Below are 19,070 nucleotides of genomic sequence, written 5' to 3'. Positions count from 1 at the left end.
AGGCTTCGCCGAGGGTCACAAACTGTCGACCTACTCTGCACTCCTCTCGAACAACACATCACTTCCCGTGCTTGCTCTGTACCAACACCCTGATTTTTCTCTCGCAAACATTGCCAGAAAATACTTCAGCATGGAAAGAAAATTCTGTAGCCAGTAACAAAGGTGCATATTTACCAGTAATGACAATGGATGTTTACAGGTACCGTTAGTACAATTACTGTAAAGGTCAAGGGTTATTTCGCAGCAGGGCGTAGGACTTACGGGTAGCGCCGTCCTCTGCACTCGAACTAAGGCAGTTTGCCCAGGCCAGGTGTAGGCAGGTGGAGGGTTAGATGAAGCAGCTCGTTAGGGTTCACATATCTGCAGCTTGCGTGCAGGTGTCCACCCGCTCCTGGCTTTGTAGGATCACGGGGCTGCGGCCGTTTACCCTCCGCCGCAGTGAGTAACAGCGCGTGGAGCGCCATTGTACCCGTCTGCGTGCACGTGCGCGAGGTCGGGTGAGAGTAACGAAAGAGGCATGAACCTAGGTAAGTAATCAACCACGGTATTGGATGTCACCGGAATGTACCCGCCATGTAAAGTTAGACAACGGCTCCACCTTTCTTTTCTTCATACCTGGGTTTTATACCTGACCCAAGGTAGACTCGAACATTTTGAAACAATCCGGACAGGTGAAGTGGTGTGGATGGGGTTCAGCCTTGTTCGAAACGCTTTCGTTTTCCAGATTCTCCCTAAATGGATCCGTGAGTTCAAAAATTGTTTCAAATTGTTGTTGTTAGGTAGCTTGTCTTATTTGAAGTGCGCGCCATGTCTTGCTTTAAAGGGAGGAAACCTTAGCATAGCAGTTTTATTTTAAACCAGTCAGCGATGACTTCAGGAGTGATTTTGTGTTTCAGTCAACTGTAAAATAATCAGGCTTCTCCATCAGAAAACGTCTATCAATCTCACAGTTATACATCCATTCAGAAATATATATATATAGTTCTCTCCCTTGATTTTCACGCGCTCTGAGTTAGTTCCCATGTCTGCTCTGTAAATAAGTGTTGTGCCACCTTGTAAGCATTGCTCAATGCATTCCACGAAAAAAAAAAAAATAAAAAACATTTTTACATCAGACCTCGATTAAGTTTTATAGACGTGCACATGTTTTAAAGCTTCTGACATGGAGATGAAGCTGAAGGTACTGGCATAATTTCACTTTAATTAGACAGGTGTGTGCACTCTACATTGCTGTCATACAGTGGCTATGACTAGTCACACTTTCTCGTATGAAGTAGATTCATTAGGCTGAACAACCGAATATTTATTTATTTGTTGAAACATGTACATTAGACGGTTTTCTTGTATACATTTCGGTGCTTTCGAGTCATACACACACACTAACAAACAAACGAAAGTCGCTCCTGGTGTCATTGTGAATCCTCTCACGGTCAGTCCATTTGAGTGAATCGTTGCAAAAACAAAGTAAAAAATATATTAAAAATAAGTCTTCCCTGTAGTTTGTAACCTTTCAACCTGTTTCGCTGTTTATTTACACACCCGACACCTCACTGCAGCAAAATCAGTGAGAACTGCTGTTGCTTGCCCCCGTCTCCTGGATGTGTGTCAACCCCTCCTGGGACTGTGTACACAGGGTGGATGTCACAGGGTGGGCTTCGTCTGAGTAAAACGTGCGGCAGTTAGCACATGCCACTGCTTGCAGATTCCTTCCTCAACCATCGTGCTCGACCTTACACTTCTGACTTGTCAATTAAGTGAGAGACGGCTGCTAATGAACATCCGGGGTCTAGTCCTACCCTGTACCGCCGCTTTCAGCATCAGCGTTTGTCTCCCTCAGTCTGAGTTGTAGCAGCTCACTTTTAAATTTCTGTTCTTCAGGGATGGTTTTGACTCTCATGGTTCTTGCCGAGCTCGGCCTGTGCCAGCAATGCCCACCCAGCTCAGTGGCCTTCTCCGTCGTTGCAACCCCCAGCTGCTACAGCTACGGACTGTGCTTCAGAGGACGCTACTCCGGCACCCTGGCTTGTCCCTCCAAGACGGCCTTTGACCCCGCGAAGGCGGCTGCACGGTGGAGGCCTACAATGCGTGTTCCGGTAAGTCTTGCCTTCCACCATTCACTGGTCAAACTAGTGGACAGACCCTCCCTGTCTTTGTTTGAAGCCAATTAGCCGCTCTGTTGGACCCCTTAAGACGATACTGTCTCAATATTAATAATATATAAATCGCTTTCGCACAGGAGCACGCTCTCAGAGCGCGAGACTAATTGTAGAGTTGCCTCCGTTCACATAATAGCAAAGCAACTTAATTTCTTAATTTTAATTAGCATTGCATTGTCGAGTTTTTATTTCTGAAGATATAGGAAGCTGTAGAACTTGTTTGTGTGTCTGTGTTCAGTTCTGATTGACATGTACTTACTGACCAGTCGCTCAGTCTGAATGTCTTGCTCCACTAATTAGCTGATTGATTATTGATTGATTACACAGCGCGTGAAGGCCAAGCACGGACCGAGTTGTCCTGCCCAATCAAGACCACAGACACGTTCTACCCAGACTACAGTCGAGGATGTCCATCGAGTGACTACTTCTTGTGCAAAAATGGTGTCATGTCCTTCCTCTCGTGCTCGGGAGGACTCTTCTTTGACGAAGGCACCGACAGGTGCGTGGCGCCCTCAGTCCTGTCATGTGGGGCTAGGGGCCCTGTGTGCGGGGCAGGCACGTCGGGAAGGGGTGTCGCAGTGTACCCGGATTACACACAAGGATGTCCGACATCCCAGTTTGTTGTATGCACTGCAGATGGACCTATGCCCGGTCTCTCTTGTCCTCAAGGTCTCTTCTACAACGGCGCCATCAAAAGCTGCGACTACATCGACAACATCGTGTGCAGCAAAAATGTGCCGGCGTTCCAAGCCAAGTCTGTTGTTTGAAGATAGCAAGCTGGTAATTCATTCATAGTGACGCAGACAGCCGAAAAATACAATCACTAAAGCATCATGCCGCACTCATCAACTAAATCCATTTTCATCATATTCCTGTTTACTGTTTTCACTTTGAGAAACTTCGCTTCCGTGCTATAAAACAACAGCGAGTGATATTTGGCGGGAATTGGGGAAACACTTTTCCACTGAGTCCATGACATGATAGTAGGTGTCCTTGGGTTGTTTACTTCTCTGTACTAGTAGTATGACTGGACAGTGGATTCGTGCATAGACATGACTGTCAGGTCGAAATGCTTAACTTTTAGAAAAGTAATATTTTGATTCAGCACTCTAGAGGCAGTGAATGTGACCATTTATCTTTATTTTTTAAACTTTAGACATTTTAAAATAAAAATTTTCATTCTAGTCTTCTGGTCTTGTCTCAGTTTGTACACACTTCTTTAACAACGGTTATAAAGGGTTTTATAAAGTACTGTAGGCCTTATCCACCTCAAGGACCGTCTTATATTGGACCCAAGACTTCCACCCGGTCTTCCCTTGGGCAGAAGCTAGAGGATGTTTTTAATGACCTCGATCTGAGCCTGGATCAGTGATCAACATTTCTTGGCTATATAGGAAGAAAGATGCTCCAAGCCCCGGTTCAAACCTCACTGGGGGTGGAAATGGTTTCGATGTAATGGGAATCCACTGTCTGCTAGTTGATCATGGCAGCAGGTTCAGTTATCGTCAAAGTATTCAAGTTATGACCTATTCATATCCACCAGACTCATAGTTTATGCTTCAGGCAGCTGCATCATTCGCACTCAGTAACATCCAGAAGTCCCACGGCCGAAACAAAGGACAGCCTCAGTCTGTTGGTCTTGCGAGCAGATAGAATCAGCAGCCAGATGAGAGCTTGATAAATTCTCTAGACAGGACATGCAGTCACAGCACCGGAGCGGACAGCTTTACTTCGCATCAAGGTGGCAGGATAGTTGTGTAGAATAAAAATAATGCCTAATAATCTCGTCTAAACACATTGTATTTAATTATGAATCCAACCAGTGTCCGCGGACACACCACAGATGTACTTTTCGCTTCATTCACTTCGTCTGCAGTCCTCCTTCACAAGTTTGTTGCATCAGCTAAAGTTTAGTTATTTCAAGAAACAGAACCTGCCTCACTTCGTGGTTGGTCCGCTTTTAAAATAAACATTTGACTGCCTGAACCTGGTCCAGACTGGCAAAACCTTTACCACCCCTATCTACATCGCCACCTTTTGGCTGTTGGATTCAGGCCAAATGCCTTCAGAACACCTGATGGTGATCCATCTTCACTACATATAATAAACATGAAAAATGAAAGGTAAAATATTTGTAAAAATGCTTTTATTTTACACAGCATTATATTCATTTTATTCAGGAATACAAACATCTGTTTATGCCCTCAATCCACACCTCCACCAGTGATGAAAAATGAGAACAGAAAAAAATCTTTTACAGCGACCTGCATTACCAGTGGCTGCTGTAATTCTTGCTTTTGTTTTAAGAAATGTTTGAACTACTGATCTGGAAGATGATTTGCACTTGCGGTACTATTCTGCATAATTCCGCAAGTGCTTTGCATTTTCTCTGGAGAAATACAAGTGCATAACGTAATAAATAATAAGCCTATTTCAACAGGCGGCAACATCCAATGTTATAGTCATTTGCTTGTTATACTGACCTGAATGCATCACTGAGGTGATTGCTAGCCTGACCAACGGTAAAGAGGGCACAAGAAGTGAGCAACAGAAAAAAACCCAAAATGTTTAAACTATTGTGGAAATTTGTAGTCTAGAAACGGGACATTATATAACTTCATCCAGTGACAACTTTAGTCTACAACAGCACAACACACTGCCTGGATTTTCATGTACAGGACTAAATAACAGCATGTGAAAGACAGTAACATCACCCATCTCACTTCTTATAACCAATCAGAAATTCCCAGAAAATAATGTATACATAATGTGCAAGGTTTCTTTTTCATTTTTTTCATTTTTAAGAAACGTTTACCAGCTTCCCATTACATGTCAACATCACTTATTCTAAGTTATTGCACGCACACTTCAAAATATTTGTCATCCAATCATTTTCCCCCTAAACAGTGATTATCTTGCATCGCCTTGCCTAATGCATCTTTACAACACAGCATGAAATATGTGCAGACATCAGCAAGAGAACACAAATGGTGTTATCCAGGAAATAAGCCCCTCACACTGAGTTATTTTACAATATGGCAACAAAGAAAATGGTAGTGTCAAAAGCTATAGACCTGTCATCCTAGATAAATTAATGCCCACCAAAGCCAAGAGTTTTTTTTTTTACTGGTCTCAAGGAGGTTACATGCATTTATCAGCTTTTTAGAACCTTGGATGTCAAGCCATACCTGGTCATACAACCTGACAGCACCATGTTCAGAGTAAGATCACAAACTCTGTGCCAGAAGGGAATTCTGCGAGCAGGATGAACACTACATACTGGAGGGAAATAAAAGGGTTAGTTTATATTAAGATATGCATATTGTAGGTGGTGTCAGCAACAAAAATGAAAATGATGGTTAAAAAAAAAAAAAAAAAAAAATGTTCCAAGGAACGGGATCAAGCGCTAGAAGAAAGCTTTTGCTTTAATAGAAGAACAACGCCAAATATGCACTCTATAGTTTTTCACTTGAAGCAAAGAAAGTGATTTGAAAATAAAGTGCCTAAAATGGTTAGCTGGCAAGGTATGATGCTGCTTGCAGCTGATTAGTGAACTTGGAAAGTTATTTAACTGAGCAGCTTGGTAAAATGAGCAATACAACTGTTAGTGACCAAGCTGACCATTTTTAAAGTAAACTTTCTGGCAAGTGCTTTGAGGATTTCTGGTTAAATCTAAAATGTAGCCCACCCCTCTCTCCTAAACTGAAAGAATAAGCAAGAAACTGTAAAGTTATTATTACTCTATAACCAGCAACCTGACAGACAGGACCCGGCTATAGTAGCCATATTGGTATTTTGAGTCACACCTAAGCAGCAGTGTCAATTTCGCTATGTGCACCTCAAGATCCCAATATTCTTAATACTTATCCATACACATGAAGCATTTTTCTGCCACAAGCACAAATTTAACAGATATAGATGGTTGTAAACAAATCTATAAGCTTTTAGAAGAAGCCTTCATTAAGATTACTGGATATTATAGCACCACATGGATCAGGGACCTCCTCTTTCCTATAGTTACAAGCAGTCCCGGATAATTTATTATTACATAATGCCCTAAAATGCATGGATAGTTAAAAGTTGTCGCTAAGCAGTAGCCAAGCACGATGCATTAAGTGCCTGCAGTTACTGAAGTACAGCTTACATGGACACATGACCATCATACCAGCTTCTTTTGAACAACAGTTATGCAGTACAGATAATACAAAAATGATCCTTCTGAACCAGTAAGAAATGCCACCATGAGGGCTTGCTAATGTTGGTTGTGTTTTACGCCCTGCCAGCAACTAAGGCTATATCACGGCAAGAGGGCTTACTGAGGCCTACAGAGGAAAGACAGACGAGAGTATAAAGTTGATGAAGCCATTCTGCGAAGGCAGTTAACAGAAGCTTCTTTTATAAAAGCAAAACAAGCTGACCATGTGACACAATAATCATTTACTATCACACAGGTGCTAAAATTAAAACAAAACTCAATTCTGTAAATATTGGATTAGTGTATAAAAATATACATATATACATACACATGCACACATATCCCTTTTTAAAAAGTTTGTGAACACTTCTGGTGTTTGAAATGATCTTGATCAGCCATCAGTTAGTTTTAATATCTTGGAAAGGCATTTTCTTTACTTTACTGTAGTTAATGAACACACCTGGTGGGATATTTCTAACAGCAGTTCACAGTTACTGGACCAAGCCTCAGGAAGATTCTTTCATATACAGATTACATTTATTGTAGCAATTACTGTCCATATACATAACATCTTGGGATGATGAGAAATAAAAAAGTGTGGGGGATGGGGACAGTCTGTGAAAAAATCAATTAGCACATTCACTGGCAGACAAACTCAAGTTTCCAGCAACTGTTCTCTCAGAGATGAAGTGACAACCTCACTTTCCAAATTTTGTTCATCTTTGTGATGTGAAGGTGAAAAAAATCACATTATCTTCAGCAGATGCACATCATGTTTTCACCTCTTCACTCACCAGCACCCACATGCACTGGACTGGCATGTTAACCCCTGATGAAGGAAGCAAAGCCTTCAACATCAGCTGCTTGTGACCAGTCAAGAGACCATCAGGGAACACAATTATCATTTTTGTTCACAGCAGCCAAGCAAACATCAAGGTTGCATCAACCTTGACAGGCAGGCGTTGTTACGAGCAGATCAGTCCAAACCAACATCCACACTACCCCTTCAATCTGCATATTCCAAGCTAGCAGGAAATAATAGGAAGTTGAAGGTTACATGGCTTTGATCAGCAATCCAGAGCAGGAAGTAGCAGATTGTTTGTTGTCTGATTGAAAACTTATCTGTTTAAGGATAACCACACCCCTTAATTGTCCAATGCTTTTGGTTGCAATAGCTGCTTTAAAATGTCAAATGTTCACAGCCTCCAAGGCACAATGTTACACCAGTTGTAACAGCTTTTAAATCACAATGTAGCCCTCACTGTAGCAGCATTAAAGCTAAGCAGCGAACAAGCAAGCTATTTCACATGCACCTCATTTAACTGCTTAACAGTGAGCGCAACCTCTTACAACTGAGATGTATAAGGTAAAGTTTCCAACATTGCAGACTTTGCAATGCCAATCAGACGAAAGACAAAATATCTTAGTTCTTAAGAGGTTTCCACTGTGCAGGTAACACCTTGCTGGGGAATTGTGGCACAGATCTGAACATCTTCAGAAGATAATTAAAAACTCAGTCTTCATCACTGGCAGCGTCAAACATCTGGAAAATAAAAACAGCAAATAGTACTCAAGAATACAATATTAAAAAGCAACTTGACAGCTAATGTCTTTCTTTTAAAATCTATAAGAGCCATGCCTCCTTAAAATTCTGTCAAAAGGTTTCAAGAATGCAATCAATGGATTGCCAACAGTACTGACAGAAAAAGTAAATAGACTGTTACCTGCATCAAGTTCTTGGGCTCTATTCCTGTCTTCTCCTCATCGACGTCCATGGGAAAGAGTGTGCGAGGCACAGGAGGGGGTGTCAGGGATCGCTCGCTCTCAAAACTGCTATCTTCTTTCACGGGTGATGTAGACTCGCAATCCACTGAACTGAAATCAGGCCTCCTATTAAAATAATTAGAATAAGATATTTTCCCACGGCACCCAACACAAGCTTAACAGCTGATTCAGCAAAAGTAGCACAAGCTCCCATGCTAAGCGAGCAGCATTTGAACTAATGAAAAATCTACATCTACCATGTGGACATCTTTCTGCATGTATATGTGTGCATGGGGGAAGTAAAATGTTATCTTTTTGCTTAGAAAAAAAAAAACACCCCAGTAAAAACCTCTTCATTAAAACCTTCCATATTGTGACTCTTTGTTACAACCAAAACTATTTTTATGGATGCATTTCACTATATTAACTTTATCTCTATTACCATTATCTCCACAGCTTACAATCAACAGTTTATGCTTAAATACAATGCATTTGTTTTGTTTTGGTTATTTCTTTTTTGCCAAAGTCATGTACTAAAAAAAAATTACACTTTGAAACAACTTCTGGCCTATACCACAAGTTTCGAAATAATTTAAAATTAACGCATTGTGGTGTTCTTTTATTCAAGGAAATTTAATTTCCATGAGCAAGTCTTTCAAAAACTAAACACGAAACTATAACTCAACAAAATGCAAAGTATCTTTGCATCTAAATTCCTGACATGCTCTGCTAATAACCATCCAGTCCCAGTGATTTTCAAATGCCACACAGTACTGCATGTACTGTTAATGCTAGCGGCAGTTTTGCAATAAACAAACACATCAAACTCACCGCTTTTTTCGTGTGGACACAGGCGAAGAACTAAAGGGTGAAATGGCATATGGCCGGTGTCGAAGTAGTGGAGCCGTGAAAGCACGTCGAGGTGTTGGAGGTCTGTTATGTACCATATAATAATGCAAATAATACAGCCACAAAATAATAAGAACCTCACTCTACTACTACACACATTTTTTTTTCCTTTCTTTCAATTTTGTTTTTAATGTTAGATTTACCACTGATTTTGTAAAATGCATTCTTTTAGCAAATTTGCCACACAACATATTTTGCTACTCAAAACTAATAAAAAAATAGATTAGTTTACACAGACAAGTCACAGTCTATCTTTTGAGTGAAATACGTAGGTCTGATGTTTGTACAAAGCAACCATGAAATGTTCTATATAAGGTTTATGCAAAGGACCGTACGGCATGAGAATGGAGTCTGAATCAGGTGAAGACTGCTCCAGGGGCACTCCAACGGAATTGTTAGAGAGACTGACATCACTGTGCGAGTCATCTGCAACCACGCAACAAATATTTTTGAGATCTCTGTCAATAAGACTTTTTCATGACAGATGTGTATATCTGGGAAGAGTAACAAAATAATAAAGCTTTAAAATAGTTGAGTAAGGTAGTGAAGGACGGACTTCCCTAAACCCACCTATTTTGGACATGTTGGTACATTTTTCAAGAGACACATGTACACAGATACCTGCCCAGATATGAACAGATTCACTTTACATCCGCGGTTCTCAACCAGTAGTACGCTTACCCCCTAGTGGTACGTCAAGGGTTTTGCATAAATAAGCACACACCATTAAGAAAAGAAGCACTTTTATGTGCCAACTTATGCACAAGGGGTACCCACAGACATACTTCCACCCTGTGAAGGTACAGTCGTGAAAAAGGTTGAGAATCTCTGCTTTACAAGCAGTAGGAGGAACATTACTAGATTAAGGATTCTTTCTTCTAAAAGAACAGCTCAGACATAAGACCATCGCCAGCAATATCCAATCAAAAATGTCTTGGAGCCTGTTAAATTTTTCACATTCGACATTTCTTTCTTCTTCTCTTTTTTTAAAAATCATATTGATCACATAGTAGTGTGCAGGATTTATTCAAATATTCATGCCAGTAGTTTGAGTCAAACAACTCATTAGCTCCTGAACACTTCAATATACTTGAAGTTAATTAAGAATCCTTGGCTCCATTTAAAGCTGTTCTGACATCCACCATACTATTAAAATAGTTAAGACTGTTAGCCAGACAGATTTTGTTTATCAGTTGAAAGACACAACAGACATACTGGATTGTAATGCAACAATATTAATATATAAATAAATATTAATACATTAATGCTTAAAATAAATGATAATATAAATTATAACAGACAATCCAATGGCAAATGGAGTCACACAAAAATTGAGGCAAGAATTCAGGTTTTGCAGAGTTACGATATTCCAGAAGATGGTATGACTGCATTAGAAGAAATGTAGATTTTTGTATGTGAAGAAATAAGACAACCCTGAAAATAAGCCTTAATACCTCTTTTGGAGCAAAAATTAAGACAATACTATTACTTTCAAGGAAACATGGTATCACTTCATCTAGCATACCATTAGAATAACAATTATTAATTCATCTAACATACCATCGGAAGTGCTGCTGTCAATTCCAACAATGGCACCAAGGCTGCTGTTAAGGTCTGAGCTATCGTACTCAGAATGGTATGGTGCAAGTTTGTTCTGTGGAGGTGGAGTACTGGCCATCTAAGAGAAAAAGATACCCATAAATATGGATGCACATTTAACTATATAAGCACACACAAGGTTTTCAGTACAGAAAAACGGTTATTTAATAATGATAAATGCAAAATTTGTAAAGCGCATGCTCACCCTCCTAAGGAGTATGCTCTTAAGAACAAGAATGAAACATGAACAGCATATGAGGGACAGGAAAACAAACAAATAACATATAAGCTATAAAAGAATGAACAACTGTACTAAGTTTAGCTTAGTTTATTCCTTGTTGCTCCTTTGAGGAGCATAGGGCCGCAACACCACCTTGCCAACGACCCAGTTTTGGGCAGCCCCCTTCAGTTGGGCCCAGGTGGTTCCCATGTCCTTTGCCTCGCTCTCTACTGTTCTTTTCCAAGTCTGCTTCGGTCTCCCAACTCTCCTCTTCCCCTGAGGGTTCCAGTCAAGTGCCAGTTTTTCCATGGTGTCAGCTGGTTTGTGCAGGGTATGTCCTATTCAGCCCCATTTGCGCTTTTTGATGTCTTGGCTAGTGGCATTCTGGTTGGTTCTTTTCCACAGGCTGCTGTTGGAGATCTTTTCAGGCCATCTTATTCCCAGGAATATGGCGTAGGCATCGGTTGGTAAAGGTCTGGAGCTTGTTGTTGATGGAATTTGTCACCCTCCAGGTTTCAGAACCATACAGCAGGACTGCTTTCACATTGGTGTTGAAGATGCACGTCTTACTGCTGAAGGATAATGCTCGGGAGTTCCACATGGGGTGTAGGCTGTTGAAAGCATGCCTGGCTTTGTTGATGCGGCTTTTGATATCATCATCCGCTCCAACGTCCTTGTTGACAATGCTCCCCAGATATGTGAAGCGGTCTGTTTCCAGGATGTTCTCTCCTTGAAGTTGGATTGGGAATTCCTGCTTGTTGTTGATTCTCATCACTTCAGTCTTCTTTCTGTTGACCTTTAAGCCAGAACAACTATACTAAACGAAGAATAAAATCAGATACAGAAAACACAAAGAGGAACCAAATAACAAGGTTCTGGCTCTAAGCACCAGACATGCAGCAGACTTCTGTACTTTTTGGAGTTTGTGAAGAAGGTATTCAGTGTCAAATGCAGCAAACGGATCCAGTAGAGTTGAGGCAGAAACATAACCACTGTAAATGGCAGATAATATGTGGGTGGTCACTTTAATTAAAGTAGGTTCAGTACTGTGAAAAGGTCTATATGCTGACAAAGCATGGGGGATGAGCTGGTGCTCTTGTAAGTAGGCCCAGAGCTGTGTCAAAACTCCTTTATCTTTGATCTTTGAGAGAAAAGACAAGTTGGAAACTAGGTGATAATTGTTCAACACATTGACACCAAGCGTGGATTTCTTAGGAAGTGGCTTCAACAGGGCATTTTAAACAAAGACAGGAAAACATCTGATGACAAGCTGACATTTGCAATGTTTGTGATGGAAGGCAGTAAAATATCTAAACACTCAAGAAGAGGACTTGTGGGTATTGGGTCTAACTGGTAAGTTGTTGGCTTGGCTTTCAGAATAATCGCCTTTGTTCAGAATCAGAAACTGGTCAAAATTTGGTCAGAGAGCATCCAAAAGAATATCACAGGAGATGCTGTCAGGCACCGATATAGAGTTCAAGAATAACTGAATGTCCGAAATCTTGTTAGCAAAATAGCCACAAAACGCTTGCGGCAGCTGTGAAGCAGGAAAGGTAGTGTGAGAAGCGGCGTCGCCTTGCTAATTCCAGTCATTTGATTCCATATGTCAAAAAGTGATTTGGAGGAGATGCAATTATTTATTTGGGCCTAAAGATATGATGTCTTGACCTTGACACATTCTGCAATGCTTCTATCTATTCCTGTTTGTGCATCAGGTTGCACATAAGGCCTCAACCAGACTCCGCCACAGAGATCGATCGGCTGAAACCCACTCCCAGTAACCCCATGTACAGCTCTTTCCTTTCATTTCCCTTTTCACTGTTCTTCTCCAAGTTTCCTTTGGGCGGCCACGTTTTCTCTGGAGTCCATGTCCAATGCATCGCCAACGCCTTTGTTGAACCTGCATGATGATGGACTCGGTTTTAGTTCTTCGATGGAGTTCTGTTGGGGATGGTATTTGGCCAAAAGATGTTAAGTATGCGCCTGAGGCATCTGTTTTGGAAGACGTCAAGCTTGTTACTGATGGTTTTGGTCATCTTCCATGATTGTAATCCATAAAGGAGGGGGCTGATCACATTTGACCTGAAGATTCTCAGCTTGATCTTCTGACTGATGTTTTTTTGCCTTACATGTGCTTCCTGAGTGAGGTGAAGGCCTTCTGCAATGCTTCGCTTCGTTATAAATCTCTTTGTAGATGGGTAGTCAAGTCTTCCACCAAACATGCTCAGCTCAGCGTTAACTACGCTTCAGGTCACAGAGCTCAACATGGATCTGTGATTACCATTTGCTTGAACTTCACCAATAAAACAAAAGGACACACATGACAAATGAGAAAAACAGAAAACATCATCTTACCATACTTCTCAAGACATACTCATGTAGGCGTTTCTTCGTATACTGCAAATGGAAAAATATCAATTATAGTTTTCTTTGTTGCAATAATATTTTAAAACAATTCCTGTAATAGCTACAGAAAACTATCACTATTTATTGGTTCTTTCACTTTAATGCAGTTGATGAACTAACTTCAAACATTTTTCTATGCTGCAAATACTTTCCCATGTTTGAAGTCAATTCATCAACTGCATTAAAGTTGTCTAGCAGCAAATGGAGATCAGCTGATCTATATACATAATTAAATTAATATCTTTAACATAACCCTTCCAACAAGCAAAACAATCTGTTTTCAGGAACATCTGATCATCAGTTCAAGTCTCTCATCTTGCTGGGCATATATCTCAGGCATAAAAAGCCAGGGCATTTACAAGACCAGCTGTTTTGCAGTGACAGAGCTTTAGCTGCTGGCTTGGTATAAAAAACTAAATAAGGTTGTTTTTTTTTTAAAAAAGGTATGAAATCCTTAAAGCTGGTATTCTTGTAGATGAAAAATGTTTTTCACTGTACTTACCTTCTTGAGACTTGACATAGCAAGAAGCTGGTCTACAGTTGGTCGTGTGGAGTAATCCGGAACTAGCATCTTACCAATAATGTACTTCAGCTTGGGTGAGCGTGCTGAAACAACGCAAGTTGCCACATCATTCTTTACCTCTAATTTTAAAATAACTAACGCATACCAGCAGATAAACTTGTTATAAGCATGCTCTAGTAAAACAATCTTAAATTGTTCTTCGGTAAAACTTCCCAAATGGTAAGCAAATATTAAGCCAATCAAATTTGCTGATGGAAAGAATTTAATGTAGGACAAAATTATATTGGTACCTTCAAGAAACTTCAAGGGAAGTTCACCCTGTCGTAAAATGTGCCAGCCTTCCCCACCCTTTGGAATATCCAAGTCCGACGCAAGCTCCAGCATGGTTATTCCCAAGCTGTATAAGAAAGCTGAATTAGTATATTATGCATCATTGAACACGCAGCATATCAATCTAAACTTAGTGCAAAAATGTTTAATTTTTTTATATAGAATTTCTTTTAGTGATAATTATGCTAAGAAAACCATAGGTTCCATGCTGTAAGATCTGGCATGGATTTCATTTCATGGCTTGGATATTACTCTAGGTAATGTTTTATTCTGATACAGAAATTTTCTCATTTCAGGCTAATGGCTATAGACAAAATGAGAGCTAGCACAAAGATTTTGGATTTAAGAATCACTTTAAATCTCCATTTATCGCCTTCTAGACAACTCCCCACCCCGCCTAAAAAAAAGATCAAATACCATTTGAATATTGTATCATACCTGAAGATATCAACATGCCTTCCAACCTTGCCCATCAATATCTCAGGAGCTAAGTATTTGGGATCTCCCTCGACTGCTTCTGAAGTAACATCCTGTTGCACAAAATAATAAAAACTGAGATAACATTGCATGCTATTTTCAATGAATTAAAAAGTAGGTAAAATGTCCCCTAATAAACACTTCAATTATCTGATCTTTTATTCAAGAAAAATCAAGAATGGAATAAAGTTTCCAACGTGAAAGCTCACCCTGTTGAATAAATGAAACAGGTAAAAATTCACATCAAGAAGCATCAAGTAAACATAAAATGCAGAACAAAATATCTTTCCTAACCTTAGAAAGGTCAAGCACAAGGCCAAAATCTCCCAGTTTACAGACATGGTCTGATATAAAGATATTTTCAGGTTTGATGTCCATGTGAACAAGACTGTGGTCATGCAGGTGTTTAACCCCCTGGAGCAAAAAGACAAAAAACTGGAAGTTTTAACCACATAATTTACCATATAACCATAAAATTTAGATTTTTTAAAATACTTGGCTGGTTGCCTTCATGAAATTGTTCCTCATTTAAGGAAAATTACAAACAAGTTTAATGCTTTAAGCATACCAGTTTTCTCTTCTTTTACAACTACTCACCTTCCTCGGTTAACTTACAGCATAATATAATTTCCAATTATCAAATTTTAATCAAACTTTTGCAACAAAATGATGCACCTTTGCAGAAGCATAAGTCCCGTTTTTATCGTTTAATAAACACTGTCAAAGTGTGGAAAAAAAATAGTGTTCAATAAGCCCTTGATATCTAGTTCTTACTTTCTAAAAAAATCTTTAAGTGTGTGTGTGTGTATATATATATATCTAAAAAACATTTCAAATTTCTTTCCTTAGATAACTGAAAGTCATAAAGATGTTCTTACCATAAGCAGATCAACTAAAAATCCCCAGATGACCTGTTCAGGTACGTCATGATTTACCTGAGTGAAGTATGCCAAGCTGCAAGGATACAAGCAATGGGTCATCATAATGAATAACTGCTGAGTCTTTATTAACTCAGTAACACAGTGTTGCCAGCAGCAGCTAGCATAATCCCACGCTTTGAAAATACAAGCATGCCAAATAAAGGGAGACAACTGCAGCTGTTGTTACAACAGCCAACTTTCCCTCTGTAAGTGGCAAATGTAACCCAAACCCAATACATTTCTGCCTTAAATATATATTACACATATACAGTCGATTACGGTTTAATCGGGCTCCTTCAGGATGCGATCATTTGGGTCCCAATAACCAGCTGGTCTGATTGCACAAACATGTCCTGTTACAAGACGGGACGTGTTATATGTAACATACATGTCATTATATTGCAGCACACATATGATGAAGACATTTGTTCTACTTTGTAGAGCAGTGCTTTTTAGTGATACTTCATGAATATTGTGCTGTAAAATATGAAAAATACGAGAAACCCACCCACAATCAAGTCTTGGTGAATCATAACAGCTAAATCATTCTTGATGATGGAACATCACCTGATAAATCAGTTGTCACGCAAAATAATGAAATACTGATACTCTATGCAGTTAGTAAAACGAAGAAACAAATTCACCTCATTGTACAAAGTTCAATCTGCATAAACAGGACCATCTGCTCCTCCCAAGCACCATAAAAGTGCACTAGGTTGTCATGTGGTGGCAGCTTTTCAAACTTGTCCACCTCTTGCAGCTTTCTTTTCCTGCAATGCCATTCAAAAAGTTAAAATTTACTATTACTGAATAAAGTTTTCATGAAATATAATTTCTTAAGGTTATAAAATTGTGTTAATAAAGACACTGGGCATACTTTTATATGTAAAATGTTTACACATCCACATGCATTTTCATGTCTTGAAGAATACTGGTATCAAATAGAAAAAGACAAGTTTCGCATTCATCAGTATTTAAGACTGAAAACATGCAAAAAATATTCAACGTGCTTTCTTCACAAGGGATAAAGGTCATGCATATAACGTTTCAAACTTATCAATTCATGTACCCAAGGCAGTAGAAATATTCAAGACTACCTGTCTGATTCTCCCCTGAATTTTTCCCGAGATTTCTTGACTGCATACAATTGACCATCTTCTTTACTTCGCACCTTGTAGACCTGTTTGCATGTGTCAGTAAATGGCATTTGAAACAGCTAGACACCAATGTTTTTCTCTGCTTTGTTTTCAGTTAATCAAACATTTACAATTCAATAAATCCTTGATCAATGCTCCCATATTTTGAATCACATATTCAACACTGAATTCTTAGCGAACTTAATAGGTCACTCAGTTAAAGGACAAAATCGAATACAGGCAAGAAAAGACAGCCCTTAACCATGCCTAGAAATTGTTATGGGTTTGAAGTACTTCCTTTCTGCACAAGGAATATTACATGCTAAATGAAATGATAACACAAATAACAATAAATCCAATCACGATAAAATATGAAAAAAGTTAGCATTTTAATTACAATTTAAAAGAGACATGAAAATGTTTACTTTCATTTCTGGTATAAGTAATGTATCTTTCAGGGGGAAAAAAATCTGTAAAACATCTTACCTCCCCGAAAGAACCTTCTCCTATCTTGCCAAGGATATCGAAGACTTGTTCAAAATATGGCACTTTAGACTTTGAATTATAATGAGGGCTCAACATAGCTGAGTATTAATTAAGGCTAAATATAAACATTTTTTCAATTTATTCAAAATTATTGCTGTATAACATTGCCTTGTTCTTAATGCAAAAATAAATTAAATGAACAGTTGAAAATATTGTGTTTCTTGAGTGATTATCATTAACTCACTGAACAGCGCCAGTAAACACATCCCACCTCCACCTCCCAAGGCATTTCTATAAAATCAGGCTTGTTATTCTCATCAAGCAAACACATCATCTTCAAAACAAGTACTCTTAAAAAAACAAAATGAATTTTAGAACACTTAAAATGTTTTAAAAAATTGCAGAAGTTATCTGCTTCTAAATATCACTTTATTATAATATTAATTTATTCATATTAGTAACAAATATAAAATTATCAAGGTGGTGATGTAAAGGCCACACCTAATACACTAGTGGTTTTGTATTGTCTTTGTGCTCTCTGCTAAATGCCTACAAAAAGTAGGTCTGTATTTGTGTAAGCTTCAGTAGATTTCTTAAGTATAAAGATGTACCTACTAGTGATGGTGATTAATTATACATAACACTTAATGACAAATGAAACGGTACTACTGGTTTCTCTGTTGGAGTTGGGCTCTCCCGAGAGCCTCTTCCCTGGCATATCGAGGGCGTGGCTGACTCATCCCAAAAATATTCCCTTTTCACAACCCATGTAAAAATCAAACATAATACATTTACATTATTTAGATCAACGGACATAGGTTTCTTTCCCTTAGGACGCACGACGATTCCCTTAAATGGCAGTATACATAAAGTAATGAAATGCCACGCGATAGACATTACATATCAAAGAACATTGAATTAAAAAAGGATACATTCCTCTTCTCGAAAAGACACTGCTCTGGCACCAGTCAACGGACGACGTGCAAATATCCGACTAACTGGTGGAGCACTCTTAACTGGTGGTCTCGGTGGAGCACACTCATGAGGCGTGCCATTTTGATTCTAGGATCAACAAAATATGGCGGACATTTTAAAAACAAGTTTCATTTGGCGTTCACACATTGCGGCAAAGAAAGACGCTGCCCATGAAATGATAATATTGAAATACGAAATATAATTCTATAGATTTTAAACTAAAAAATGGGTATGCGTACTTACCGCGAATTTCGCTTTCTTGGTGGAAAACGTTTCCTTATCGTGGTAAAATTGTGGCGTTGGCCGAGGACTTGCAAAGTTAACAGTTGCAGCTTCAGGTCCTAGCTGGGAAGTTATCCGATTGATACAACCTTCAGATGATTCATCCATCTTCCGTCCTACACATTTAGTACTCACAGTAAACAAGCGATGTCAAAGAAATTAGCAAAACAACTTAGAAGTCATTTTACAACACATGACAATGTTTTCTCGTGGAAGTGTTTCGCGGTTCTTTTGCCGCGGAGGAGCGTGTGATTTCCGATTGGTCAAAGGGCCGTCGGGAGAAAATGAGTCAGACCACGAGTAAAAAAATCATTAGTCTCTCTTGTTCTGCTTTTCTTTCCTATCGTTTTATGCAGTCACTTTGCAAACCTTTACTGGCGTGTTCCTGAGGTTTATAGAAATGAAAGCTCTTGCCTATGTCCTGTCCACATTCCCTCCAATCGCAACAAAAAAGTTGTGTGGCGAAGATCTATTTATAGCTTTATGTTGACTTGTTTTAACTTGCTATTTTTTTTAAACAAAAGCTTAACTATTACACGATCATATGTGTACACTATGAAAAAGCATTAATATAAGCAAATAATATAAATAAAACAATATTGACCAGGTAAGTTAACTTAAAAATGTACGGAGCATGGTAACCTGATTATTTGTCTGATGCATTAGTTACGTATACCTATTAAGTAGTTAAA

General features: G+C 39.1%; 2 protein-coding genes across 5 annotated transcripts; one reads left to right on the top strand and one right to left on the bottom strand.

Annotated features, from left to right (window-relative positions):
- The first annotated feature begins 246 nt into the window (after nucleotides 1-246).
- On the top strand, nucleotides 247-3,337 carry LOC112560192. Of its 3 annotated transcripts, none has more exons than XM_025231837.1 (3): nucleotides 247-527; nucleotides 1,879-2,093; nucleotides 2,484-3,337. In XM_025231837.1, the coding sequence occupies exons 1-3, from the start codon at nucleotides 518-520 to the stop codon at nucleotides 2,949-2,951; spliced, it is 693 nt and encodes a 230-aa protein (XP_025087622.1). In that variant the 5' UTR covers nucleotides 247-517; the 3' UTR covers nucleotides 2,952-3,337. The 3 variants fall into 3 exon arrangements, with proteins under 3 accessions (XP_025087622.1, XP_025087621.1, XP_025087623.1); XM_025231836.1 differs by lacking the exon at nucleotides 247-527 and adding an exon at nucleotides 550-743; XM_025231838.1 differs by lacking the exon at nucleotides 247-527 and adding an exon at nucleotides 1,039-1,180.
- Nucleotides 3,338-4,285: 948 nt separating this feature from the next.
- On the bottom strand, nucleotides 4,286-18,864 carry LOC112559479 (membrane-associated tyrosine- and threonine-specific cdc2-inhibitory kinase-like). 2 transcript variants are annotated; one of them, XM_025230773.1, is made up of 16 exons: nucleotides 18,340-18,864; nucleotides 18,054-18,183; nucleotides 17,122-17,219; nucleotides 16,597-16,679; nucleotides 16,144-16,269; nucleotides 15,458-15,533; nucleotides 14,874-14,993; nucleotides 14,541-14,632; nucleotides 14,063-14,169; nucleotides 13,752-13,855; nucleotides 13,199-13,240; nucleotides 10,585-10,702; nucleotides 9,360-9,450; nucleotides 8,947-9,048; nucleotides 8,076-8,241; nucleotides 4,286-7,894 (listed from the first exon to the last, which is right to left on the bottom strand). In XM_025230773.1, the coding sequence occupies exons 1-16, from the start codon at nucleotides 18,484-18,486 to the stop codon at nucleotides 7,865-7,867; spliced, it is 1,632 nt and encodes a 543-aa protein (XP_025086558.1). In that variant the 5' UTR covers nucleotides 18,487-18,864; the 3' UTR covers nucleotides 4,286-7,864. The 2 variants fall into 2 exon arrangements, with proteins under 2 accessions (XP_025086558.1, XP_025086559.1); XM_025230774.1 differs by having other exon boundaries at nucleotides 8,076-8,226; nucleotides 18,340-18,863.
- Between the last annotated feature and the right edge of the window lie 206 nt (nucleotides 18,865-19,070).

The sequence above is a fragment of the Pomacea canaliculata genome, linkage group LG3 (genome assembly GCF_003073045.1).
Source record: "Pomacea canaliculata isolate SZHN2017 linkage group LG3, ASM307304v1, whole genome shotgun sequence".
Classification (NCBI taxonomy): Eukaryota; Metazoa; Mollusca; class Gastropoda; order Architaenioglossa; family Ampullariidae; genus Pomacea; species Pomacea canaliculata.
Note: the sequence above shows the minus strand (reverse complement) of the source record. Positions and strands in the feature narration are given on the sequence as shown.

Coding starts and splice junctions, on each gene's coding strand:
- LOC112560192 (XM_025231836.1), top strand. CDS start 563: ATGTACCCGCCATGTAAAGTTAGACAACGGCTCCACCTTTCTTTTCTT. Junction 744..1,878: donor GATTCTCCCTAAATGGATCC/GTGAGTTCAAAA, acceptor TCTGTTCTTCAG/GGATGGTTTTGACTCTCATG. Junction 2,094..2,483: donor GGCCTACAATGCGTGTTCCG/GTAAGTCTTGCC, acceptor TTGATTACACAG/CGCGTGAAGGCCAAGCACGG.
- LOC112559479 (XM_025230773.1), bottom strand. CDS start 18,486: ATGGATGAATCATCTGAAGGTTGTATCAATCGGATAACTTCCCAGCTA. Junction 13,241..13,751: donor CTATGTCAAGTCTCAAGAAG/GTAAGTACAGTG, acceptor TTCCATTTGCAG/TATACGAAGAAACGCCTACA. Junction 8,242..8,946: donor GTGTCCACACGAAAAAAGCG/GTGAGTTTGATG, acceptor TTATTTTAATAG/GAGGCCTGATTTCAGTTCAG.